Here is a 12,613-nt window from a genome sequence, read left to right on the forward strand (position 1 = left end):
CTACAGTGTATCCACAGCCTGTTGATCTGGTGTTTAAGAAATGTTTGTCAAAGTATGCTATAGCAACAATGAACACTCTCTGCTAGGAGCACCTCTGGCAAAAATTAAGGTAAATGCAAAATTAGTTAAAAAGGAAAGTTAATTAGTATTTGCATTTGGGAATCCTATGTACAGATTTTTTGAAAATTTACTGAAAAGAACACATTGTGTGTATTCACTTGGGTTCAGCTATATGGCACCACACTGCCTGAATTTGAAATATTGAGTGTTGCAACACAGTGATTGCTAGCTGTGAACCAAATTTGGCTGGAGAGATGAGCCAATGTTAATTCATGTTAGGCAAGGCTCTTACTTCCTATACATAACAATTATAGTTGCACTGCTTCCATTACGCTTGCAGTATCTGTAGCAGAGGCCATGGACTTAAAAAGAATGTGGTTTGGAGCATAGGCTGTTCTATTCTTGATTTTTCCTTCTTTTTTTTAGGGATGGGCCTGAATTGCAATGCTCATATTCACAAGTCCCATGACTGACTGTGCAGGTTTACAACTGACTTCCTCAAATTTTGGAGATGCAGCTCAGATTCAGGATTTTATTTTGGATAAAACACCATCCCTGGTGGAGTTTGCTCACAAGGGACAGGGCCAAAGCACGTCAGCCCTGCATGAGCAGTGGACGCACACAGAGGGGAGTCTTGCGCTTTCTGCCCGTGCACTCAGGTCCAGGCAGCCAGCAGATGCTCCTGTCATGGGCTCGTGCCGTTGCCACTACCGCTGCCACCGCCACCGCCTGCTTCGGGCCCTGGAGAGCTGGCCCCAGCCTTGGAGAAGGCAGCCACAGGGACCTAGCTGTGGCAGTGGCAAGGCAGCCCTGGTGACATAACCAGCTCGGCCGGTGTCTCAGGGAGCCAGCTCCTCTTCTTGGCCTGCTAAGAAAGGAGCCAGATGAAGCAGGCACTGACGAGGAAAGGGCTGGGGCTGCTGGCAGCAGCAGCGCCGTCTGCTTCCAAGGCTGAGCAGTAAGGCTGATTTTCCAGGTCTAATTGATTTTATCCTGATTGTTGGCCACACAAAAGCCATTGGGCTTACGCTTGAGAAGTCTTGAGCCAGGCAGATTTGATAAGTGACTTGCTGGTTCTGAGTTTTTCACGTTTTTTGAGTAGAAACTACGCCAGCTGCAACCAGCAGGAAAGAAGGAAAGCTGGGAGAAATTGCCTCCAAGGGAGTGTGCTTAGGGAGCAGGAAGGGCCAAGAGCCTGCTGGGACAGGAAGTGTGAGAGCAGGGAACCTGGGAACCGGCAGCCCAAGCCCTGAGAGAGGAACCGCGGAGGGGTACGGGGAGCAGCCAGCAAATCCTCCCTGGGGCCAGAACAGAAATCCCTGCAGATCAATGGAGCCTGCGCAGAATTTGCTAAGATTAGGAAGTCACATATTGATTTACACTGAGCCTAGAATAAAGTACTGAGTAAGCAGAGAGAGAGCTATGCATAAAACTAAGTAAGTTTAAGTAAGCCACTTGTTTGCCTTGGAGGAGCCCACAGAAAGGAAATGGTTGGTCTAGGAAGGAACTTCAAAGCTGTGGAAAGCTTTCGGTCAGCAACACAAACAGCTTTGAGGCCACAAGATATTCTTATATGCCTGAACTTGAGACTATCTATCTGAGGAACAGATTGGTATAATACAAATAATTTCTCTCTTCGGTTGCTCTGCAGCTACCTGCAAGCCGGTTTCCTGTTGCTAGATCACCCTAGCACTTTGTGCAGGGAGGCAGAGGCATTGAACCTCATGGCAGAGGAATTTACAAATCACTTGGTTAGCCAGAAGAGAGTTTCCAGAGTCTGACACAAAATCTCATTAATCCTGTTACCATTTTTCAGAATACCCTGGGAAATGAGTGTGGGTCTGCATATACACGCTACATATATAACCTGTAAGGTAGAGCTAGCGTCACCCTCACTATAGTGGGTTAGCAGCATCATTTGTACGTTGCTAGAGCATAAAGGCCCTAAATGAAGTTGGGCCCCGTTTGGTGGATGCTGTTGACACACATGCAGCAGAATATGCTCTCCTACACACTGTCCTGGCCTCAGCAGTCGAAAGAGATGGATGTGGCTCTGAAACCACAGTTCGGACTGCTGTCCTTCCTTCTTGCCAGGCTGCAGAGCCGGAGGCTGCTCTCCGTATCTCCACCCCACCAGCAGCTGTGGGCAGGCAGCAGGGATTCGGCTGTTTGGGCAAGGACTGTTGTTTAACCAGCTGTTCCTTCTGCCCATGGAAAAGCAGGAAGCCAGGTGGATGTGTCCTGTAGGAAGGAGCCAATGTTTGGGATACTTGTTGGGCTGTGCATGTCTGAATAGAGGAGATACAAAAAGGGAGGTGTGTTGCTCCCACGGGGGATAAAAGTGTAGTGAGCCTGAACAGTGTCAATCTGGCAGTGAGTACCAGAGCCAGGAATGTAATTCTTGTTTTCCAGAAGTATTTTTTGTATGTAAGAAGTGGATTTGTTACAGTAAAATTTAAAAATGTTGAGTCAGGCAAGACACTGGTTTTCAGAACATGAGAAGTTAACAATGGGTTGTATGTTTTTTCTTTTGCGAACTATCGAATCACAAAATAGGGAAGGGAAGAAAGGGTTAATTTCTTTGAAATGCTGACAATTGGTTTAAAATGTATCCAACAGTCGGTCAAGAGCTTCATTTAAAGTAATGTTATTTAGTTAGCTTCGCAGGAATCCAACCCCTAGGAGCCCGAAGCTGCTGTGTCTTGCTACGTAGCAGCATATAGAAATATAAACTATTTGCCTCTCCCTTCTTCGTAGGTACAGTGATAATGACTCAGGAGGGATTTTGGAGAAAATGAGCCAGTTCGAAAAAGAGTCTTACTAACAATTTTAGTAAGTGTTGTTTATTATTCTGCTATGACTGGAAGAAAATTTTGTAAAAAAAAATAGGGTACATACATACTGTAGAATATAATTTGGAAGAATCAGAAAGACAGGAAGCTTGTAGAGATGTCTGGGGCTCATTCCTACTATCTGAATCTGTAAAACTTTTACAGAGCTATTTAGTCAATTGGCTATATGTTAATGTTTGCAAAGATTAAGAGTAAAGGTAGTGACCTGAAGCCAAGTTAGAGAGTACAGTGATTAACGACTTTCCATAGCTACTTCCAGTAAGATACTCCAGACTGCGACACTTTCTATATTTTTGGAGTTGTATATCTCTTATCCTTCTCCTTCATATATTTGGGGGAATTTGAAATATATGGCTAATAAAATCTTTTATATAAAAATAAAAAAAACACTATTTAACTTTTACGATATAAAAGATATTTTTAGTTTCTGATATGTAAAGTATGCTGTGTGTCACTTCCTTCCAGACTTAACCCTGCGGTGATTTGACTTCTCTGGCCAAGCAGATCCTGCAGGCAGGCTGGTCATTGGAGTAGGTCTGCGGAACTGGCCAAGGCATGGTGTTTCTAGTTCACAGGAGATGGTGATGTTAAAACTGAGTCAGAATCTGAATCAGAATGACACTAGATCAAAAAGAAAAAGATCTTGCAGGTTAGAAATTAAAGGGGGAGGAAAATCTCCTCTTTTTAAATTATGAAGTATTTCCAAAATTACACTGTCCAGCGAGTGTTGGCATTGGCAGCTGCTACTGGAAATTTAGCTGGGCTGCCTGAACAGGTTACCACAACTCACTGTTACTGGTGCTGCAGTAGTTGCTCTAGAGCATACACCTCCCTTAGGTAAAGAAACAGTAGTTCACTTCCACTTCATATCTGCTGTATGTGCTGGACAGCATAACTGACATGCAGCAAATCCATCTCCTGAATTTCCTTTAAACTATTTATTGAAGCAGCCTTGCCCACAAATGATGTAAATTTGTCAGAGCCCATTGACTCAGGAGCCTGATATGTCCTGCATGACAGGGCTGGCCTGAGAGCCGGGGTGCTCCAGGGCTCTGTCGGGACAACAATTTGTGCAGAATTCTGCGGAAGACACAGTAAAAATTCATCATCAGGTCTGAGAGGCTTCTGCAGAATACTTCAAGGATTTTGTGCGGGGGTTTTCCAATGAAACAATACATTTCAAAGGTCCTCGCCCTGCTCCTGCAGCCTTTCTTATGCTTACCATCTCCACAGGGAATCACAATAGCTCCTGTCCTCCCCTCCATCATGGTGAACTCCTGAGGGAATGTGAATATCCTGCATGACTGCAGTATAACTGAATAGATTTTTTATTTATTAGGTGTCTACTCTACACTCAGAACTCCTGTTGACTTCAAAGGATGAGAGGAATAGACTGGAAGTGAACAATTGCTGAAGATAAGAAGCATGCAAGCAGGGAAAAAATCCTCTTAAAATGTCTTAAGACCCTAAGTATGGTCTCGGAGGTACTTCTAATAACACAGTAATAGCATCTTCCTGTGATTTTTACATATCCTCTTAGGTATAATTAAGAAGAACTCTGAATCTTTCTGCAAAAATGGCATGGCCCTATGTTATTAATTTACTGCTTACTTTGAACCTGAAATAAGTAATTACTTCAAAATAAGGGAGAAGGGGATGGCGCTGGGTAAACCTCATGTTTAGCAGTCCTTCATCTTTCAGGCTACTAGAATCCAGCACTGATCCACATGCAAACAGTGCCAATAGCATCCGGAAGAGCCTTAAAATCCAGTTCAGAGCAACTCTGGACCTGATTTCTGAACGCAATCCATTTTAAAAGACAAATATTAATGATTTAAGCAGCTACTGGTTAATATTTTTTCCTTCTAGACCTTTGTTTTATTGCTTTAATAAGTATGTTACAAGGTTCAAAAGGAGATTCCTTTTGTGATCTTACACCTCGATATTAGTCTTTAACATTAGCCTTTGAACTATACTGTTTTCCTTGCATATTGATTAAATCATTTGTTACAAATTTTCCCTCTTGTTACACGACTGCACTTGTGTACCACAAGAAATACTTTTCTTGAAAAAAAAGGAATGTTTGCAATGTGGCGCATGAAGTCTCATGTTGCCTCTGTCATGATGCATTAAGGGGGTTGTTTCCAAACCCAGTGAAACTTCTTGTAGAATATAAGTTGCAAACTCTTTGTTTATCTAACACCTGTTAATTAGTGTAGATTAATTCTAAGGATGTAAGAGAATTTACATTTGGTCAGCTTTCATCACAGAAGCATTAGCCGTTTTAAAAACTACTTCTCAGAGGATTTTTTCCTACTACTCCATTACTCCTTTAGATAATCCCTGTGAGAATGCTGAAAAAATAACCTATGAAAATATATTTTGACTAAGCAAAGTTTGCTTTTCAAAGTTGAGCTTCTTTTCTAACTAACGTAGAAGTGGCAGCTCTTGCTGTGACTGCAGGCAGAGCGCTCTTGACGCAGAGTCAGTATAAACACTGGGGCAATGCAACGTGGATAGCAGACATCCCAGCACTGCCACTGCAATTTGGACTACTCCTATTATTAACAACATAGTTTTCTTAATTTTCTATGATTAATTTCACTTGGTAATAAGTGCATGTGGACATGGACATAAACACAGAAGCTGAGATTTTCAGCCACCCACTTCTCCTCACTCCAGTGGAGGTTCTGCAGCTAGAGCTTCTTATCGTCTCTGCAGTTTCAGCCTGAACTTTAAACTTCATTAACAAAAATTCCTTGGCCATGCTGAATGGGGTTGCTAATGTAGCGTGTGTGCTAGTACCTTACTCCCTCCTTCAAGCAGTGGCTTGCTTCATTAATCTGGCCCCTTTCACTAGAATTCACTGACTTGGGGCACACCACAGGCATTAATCTACGACCTGCCAAGCTCTCAGCTTCCTGGCAGCACAGAAGGCGCTCTACCACGCCAAGCTTGTACGGGCTTTACTAGGTGTTGACTGTTTCCACCGAATGAGTAAAAAGAGGCATATGTTAAGCTATCTCAAAGACTTAACAGGCAAATTTTGTTGCAAGCCTAGTTTGTCTGCTGCAGAAGAAGAGACGGAAATACTCATGCGGTTTGTTTGTTTTGACAGCAGATTTTATAGAATGTTTTTTCTGAGAGTGTCTCGGTTACAAATATAGAATTTGACATCCTTGAGTAAACATATCTGTGTGTTTATTGTTTGAAAATCAATGAAAGATTAGGAAGCATAATCTTGCCTGAGATAAAACCTGGCTTTGATCTGGCTATGAAGGAAAAAGTATATATATCACGACCGTATAAATTTAAATGATTGATGTAATTTTGTTGTTGTTGATGACCTGGTCACTGAAACAGAGACAAAATACTAAAAATTGAAGGAACGGACAAGAAAAATGGTAGTTAAGATCAGTTATTGTCTTCCTTTCAGTGACAAACTTTGGATGAGCTCATCTGGCAGTCTGACAAACTTGATAATAATTACAAGTACATAAGAATACTGACAGAAAAGATATACTTCTAGACTCAAAAGTATTATAAAGTGCAAACTTTACATATAACTAATCATTATCAGATGTATTGTTTCATATGTTTTTATATGTGGACATTTATGAGAAACAGACACCATTTCAGAAAATAACGTATTAATATGAAGTTTTTGACCAAGGCAGGAGAAGATCTAATAAAGAAGTTCAGAAAGCCTGTGCCGAGCAGAGTAAATGCAATGATGTTGTCATGGCTTGAATGTGTGGGGCATGTGGTTAAGATGACAGAAGACTGACGAACTAAATGCCTCTTGAAAAAAAAGTGTTTTCTTTCCCAACAAGTTAGATGTGATGGAGGAATGTTAAATAAATGTAAGGGCTGTTAAAGTACATTGTTAAAATGGAATGGAAAATGTCTTACAGAGAAGCAGCAAACTGTTATTGTTATTAATGGCTATAAAATGGAAAAAAAAAAGATTAAATTTAGGAATGATCAGTTTAGGATAATTACTCCATCAAGAAATCTCACAGGGACATTATCAGTTAAAATGACTTACATATTTTTGACAAACTATTCAATTTGTGTTTCACCAGAACAACTTTAGTATTCTTCTTTGCAATAATTTATCCTCAGTGGCTTCCAAAGGAGCAGAAGTTGAACAATGATCTTAGTATAAATCAGATACCAGTTAATATTGTTGTCTGTTTCCTCAACAACAACACCAACCAAACATCTCAGACAAAAGTCAAAATAGTCAATGATATTCGCATGTCATCAACCCGTAGACAAGATAAATTGCAGAAAGTATAGTTATACCACTTCCAATTAGCATTTCATCATGTGAAATAAGTAAACAGCAAAGAGCTCTTAAGCTAGTAAACAATTGAAAAAATGCTTTAAATATTTTCCCTTCTCATGTTGCTTCGCAACAGACATTATTATGTTGCAGTCTCATTGACTCAAACTTTAATTCATAGATTACCACAAAAATAAATTTTACGTTTATGGAAGAAAGCCCCCTGCAAACAAAACCATATTTTAGACAACAGTGCCAGTCTAGGCAGACCTCTTTTCCCTGCCACTCTACCATTAGGCTGCAAGCAAATTTGAAGCATGAGCATGCTGCATGGGACTAGACATGTAGTCTTCTAGGAAAAGAAAACTCTGACCTGGGGGTCATGTCATGCGATTAGTTTTAAGGCAAAATTCCTCCTCTAAAACGGTAAAAGTCAAAAGCATGGTATACTGCTTAATCAGGCGGCATCTGAGTTTTTGTAGCTCAGATTATTTGCTGAAAAATCACACAGTATTTTTACAAATATATTTTGAAATACCCTGCTAAGCTTGTGTTTTGTAATTTAGAAGAGCATAATTAGCACTTCATGAGATGAAGAGGCTTAGAAATTTATGTTTACTCTAGCACAGTCTCTACTACCTTGTTATATGGGGAATGTACACATTCCAGTGGGTAGAAATCTGAAGTTTGTGCTAAAAATCCCGGCTGGGTTAGGCTGTGAGTGGCAAATGGATCTGCCAGTATAGCCACTCTGGAGTGCACATGACCTCTCCCAGATTTTGGGGCTGTCTCCATACTCTCTATACTCTCTATATTCTCTGTACTCTCTATACTCTATACCAGTAAACTGGTATAGAGACTTGCCCATGCAGACCCGCTGCAGGATAAACATTTTGATACACACAACAGTCTTGGATTCACACAGCACTAACTATATGGCCACTGTTTAGCAAGAGAGAACATATTCTAGGGAGGCAAAGAAATGTTAAATGTTGTTAAATTTGGCCTATAAATGATTTGAGGTTGGTATTTTGGTTTTGTGGTTGAGTTGTGGGACAGCAGCCCAGAGCCTGCCTGTTCAGTCAACCCTTGGAAGGGATTTTTTTTTTTTTTTACATCAGCATCATTCTGGTAATTGGCAAGGGAAGTTTGCCAGGATTTAAGAGCAGAAATATGAGTGGTCCAAAGGCAGAATGACTTTTTTCCTTAAAAGGAGCACACTGGGCAACTGTGTACCCAAGGCTGAAAAATTAAGTGAAGCCTCTGGAACGAGGGTAAAGGAAAATATTTCCCAAAGTGGAAATGTGGTGGTTCCTTCATTGATTGCTTCTGGCCAAGGAAACAGCTTACGTGGTGGAAGCTGGGTGGCAGCTTTTCCAGGCAGGTTTCCATCGTGGAGAATATTAACTAGAGGTACTGAAAACATGTAAGTTGGTTGGAGAACAGAGGTCAAGGTGTAAGGTGCCAGGTTCCAGGGGCCAGGCCAGGCGTGCTCATGCCAGACAAGGTCACAACTCTGCAAAATGAGAGCAAAGCAAATAACATTTTTATAGCAAATGCAGTCTTAGGTTGAACAGTGAAAGAAAAGGGCATCCACGTGCACATTTCCTCATAACAGCATGACGCATTCCACAAACTTACAAGGGAAAATGAGGTTTGGAGAAAGATAAATATGTAGGGCTTTTTTAAATTTCTTTTTTCCTTTTGCAAGAGATGCATTCAGTTAGGTGGGAACTAAGTAAATCAGAGAGATCTGAGCGCTGACGGAGGGCAAAAGGTATCTATATACTGTCCTTCAATAATGGCACAGAAGGAGAAATATTAAGAATATGATCTAAAACTCTGAAGAAATGTAAATACAGGTTTGTCGGTGTCTTAACTGCGCATGAAGTAGCACATGCAATAAATACATTTCCGTGATTTCTAATTACTATAATTACAAAAGAAGTGGAACTAAAACCTAATAATGAGGCATGCTGATCTTACTCTATTAATGAAGATGTTTATGTAGGTAATTAGAAATATTTACTGTAATCTAATAGCTTCTGGCCAGGACGGAATTAAGAGACAAAAAAGAAATGAAAGGTGTATCTACCAACATAAACATACCATCTGGCATTGTTCTGAATGGGATGATCAGGTTGACAGGACATTGTGCGATGCCATGCAAAGATACTCAGGCAGGCCATGCAATCTGTTTCACTTGGTTAGTGTCATGCTCCAGCAAGGTGACGCTCTGAGCAGAATTAATTTACCTTGGGCAGAGTATTGCGTTGGTGAAGCTAAATTGTTACCAGTTGTTACCAGTTCTAGAGCTAACTTGCTTACAGCCAGTTCAGGAGTGAAGAGAAATGTTATCAAGGAGTTATTTGTGAGAAGCAGATTGATGTGGAGACAAACTTAGTTTAAAGTGTCTGAAGTAATTGAGCCTTTCTAATCTTTCATGGTGTGCTTCAGGTGTTAGAGACCAGTTTCAGGTTTCTTTTTTGTTTTAAAACCCAACTATTCATTCATATCTTACAATTTATGGGCAATAGCATGTACATTGCATTTTAGAAATACTGCTTTGTGACATTGTGTTTACCATTGGTGAATGATTCCAGGTGGGAGACCCACAAGAATGGAGCCTATGCAGCATGAATAATGAATATAATCGATGATCTGTATGCTATCTTGTATCATTAGACAAGAGGATTCTGCTTCAGAAAGATGGAAGACGGTATGGTAATTGTTGAAGGGGAAAGTATTGATCTGATCCAAAGAAAAAGGCTCTAAGTACAGGTCAGCTTAAGAAATCATGACACAGACGTCCTTCAGGCACACTGAGCTTCTGTGAAAAACTGAAAGGAGCATATGCTTACAATGAATAGGCTAACAGTGAACTTTATATTTTCTCTCAAAAATTATAAATGCAAAATTGTCTCAAGCCTTCTTTTCCAAATGAATTGCAATCTCCTGACAACATCCTTTCAGGCTTAGAAGTGACTGTTCCTTAGGAGGAAGTTTTAAAAAAGAAGACCAATGAGAAAATGAAAAAAATGCAGCTTCAAATGCATCAAATTGCATTTCCATAAGGAAGAGAGTTGTTGAAGCAGTTGTCTGGCATCATATTGGATATGTACTTAGAAATATGAGCACTCCAGGATGTGAATTCATCTATCACCAACCCTAAGTGCTAAATCTTAGAGATGCTATTACATTTTCCAAACATCTGTTGCTTTGACTCCCTTGTGTTTTTTAGAGAAATGAATCTTGATCCATTTCACTTCACCAGTAATTTGATGGGAGGCCCTATGTCTCAGGTGGGAAACACTTGTGGCTACAAAGCCAAACCTGCCACTGATTCTCGGTGCAGCTCTGAAGTGAGCTCCCTGCTTTCATGTCTATAACGGGGAGAAGGGGAGGCAGAAGGAGAGTTTCATATTTCTGAAATGTGCTTTCTGGGGTTATAAACCGAATTTTCAGGCTCAAAAGCTGTTATGCTTTTGAGGAAAAATAGCGAGCATTAAAAATGGGAAGCAGTCAAGCAAAATTTTCTGAGCTGGATATGTGTCTTGTAGAATATGTGAGATCTTGAGGAATTAGTGCTTGCAATTTAATTTCCATGCTTTTTCCATTTATTCTCAGTGGCATCTTTCAAAAGGTGGCAATCAGTGTTGTGTTAGTACTAAAGACATTTAGTTTTTCTCTGGCAATAGAGAAACCTTTCAGCTCCAGTCACTGGTAAATAAATATGCAAATAAAATTGGAGGTGTTTTCCGATTGTTGCAATGATGAGGAAGAATTGAAAGTTAATTATTGAGCAATAATGAAGTTAAGTATTCTGATGCAGCTTTCTTTATTGATGTGTAGGTACAATGTCCTGTTTCCTCGAACTCACAGACCCAGATAATGGAGAATTGTTTCTTTGCCCAGTGCCCCAGCACTTTGCTCTTACTCTTGACTTCAGATGGCTTTCTAAGTTTTTGTTTTTAATTTTTCCACAAATAGGCAGAGGGTAGGACACATCTACCCTGACTTAGGCATCTAGAAGTTAGACAATTTGGTCCAACCCCTTGCCTAAGGATTTTAATCGTTAGTGAGGAGAAACAGTGATCTCTAGAGTGTAATTCAGCTCAGATTACAATACGCATCTCAGATACGCAGGATGGATCCCCTTTGGAAGTACTTTATATCTCTCTGCAGATTGTGGAAAAAGGTTACTGAGACTAATTTAGATACAGATGTGTAAAATTAGAAGTGCATCTCACCACAGCGCTCACTCAGGCCACTCCCAGAGCTTTCTTCTTTGCCTGTTATGCGTTTCTATGACTTCAGTATTCAAGCTGTCATAGTTCTTATTTAAAGAATTTCAACTTGGTGATAATGCTTATCAATGTTATCATCAATAAGTGATATTTTGGGACTCATTAATGAAAATATTAAAAGTATTAATCCCTCAAAATCTTTTAGAAGCTTTTTTTACGATGTTCCTTTGCCTCACTTGTTCTTCAGCTTTAGCCAGAACCTTAACCAGCCTTACAGTTTTTGTGGTGATACACACCCTTTCCATTATAATAAGTCATGGATAACAAATGGTAACACATATCTTACTGCTGGATTAGAGATGCTGGTCTAACATGCACCTTGTCTCATTCTATAAAGGTGTCCTGTTAATCCCATGTGAACCACATTTGGTAAGGAAATATTGAATTTTTTCCTGTTTTCTACCTCTACATTTCCAATGATTCTGCCGGGCTGAATGGTGTACCAAACCTTTACATGCTTTTGAAATGACGTTAGTAATTCTGTTGTTGCTGAGATCAGTACTTTAATCATTTGCTCAATATTTCTGACAACCAAAAAATTAATAAAAAAAAGAAAAATGAGAACAAGCAAAGAAATTATAAACCAATGGATCTGGCAAAGGTAATAAATAATCTACTTTTGTACATGAATATATGACATCCTACGTGCAGTATCAACTAGTTTTCCGTGTTCACTTTTAAGCAACCTTGACAAATGAATCTAAAAGATGGCACTAGTGACTATTCAGAAATGATGGTCTTAGGACTGTATGATGTGATAGCTATTTAAAAAGCTAAAAAGAATAGTCTAGACATTATGACACTTTTTAAATTGTTTCCATTTAACATAATTAAGTGGTTCCATTTTGGATCAGCCATCTCCCAAGCTTTTTTTTTAGCTTGTCAGCTTTAATTTTTTTTTTGTTTTAACCAATATTGACAAGTTCTCTGCTGTTCTCCAGTCCTGTTACATGGTGCCAAACTTCCCTTACTATAACTCAGTTGCCCATAAACAAAAATAATGTGCTGTGCTGACCCTTTTGTCTCTGAATATGCATGTTCAGCTAGGCATTCTCTCATCCACTGTTTGAACTGGAGGGTGAATTTTGCAGGACACTTTTAATACT

At 39.8% G+C, this 12,613-nt stretch overlaps 1 protein-coding gene across 2 annotated transcripts in view; it reads left to right on the forward strand.

Annotated features, from left to right (window-relative positions):
* The window catches only part of SLC13A1 (solute carrier family 13 member 1), a 58,425-nt gene that overhangs the window by 10,424 nt on the left and 35,388 nt on the right, over positions 1-12,613 (forward strand). The window contains exons 2-5 of one of the 2 annotated variants that reach the window (XM_068932059.1): positions 2,818-2,892; positions 4,252-4,396; positions 9,804-9,919; positions 11,845-11,876. Coding sequence is in view for 1 of the 2 variants with exons in the window: in XM_009687344.2 (XP_009685639.2) it covers positions 9,910-9,919 (10 nt within the window). In the remaining variant the exon portion in view is untranslated. The remainder of the gene's footprint in view (positions 1-2,817; positions 2,893-4,251; positions 4,397-9,803; positions 9,920-11,844; positions 11,877-12,613) is intronic. The other variant, XM_009687344.2, reaches the window with a different exon arrangement.

Source organism: Struthio camelus, chromosome 1, assembly GCF_040807025.1.
Source record: "Struthio camelus isolate bStrCam1 chromosome 1, bStrCam1.hap1, whole genome shotgun sequence".
NCBI classification, from domain to species: domain Eukaryota; kingdom Metazoa; phylum Chordata; class Aves; order Struthioniformes; family Struthionidae; genus Struthio; species Struthio camelus.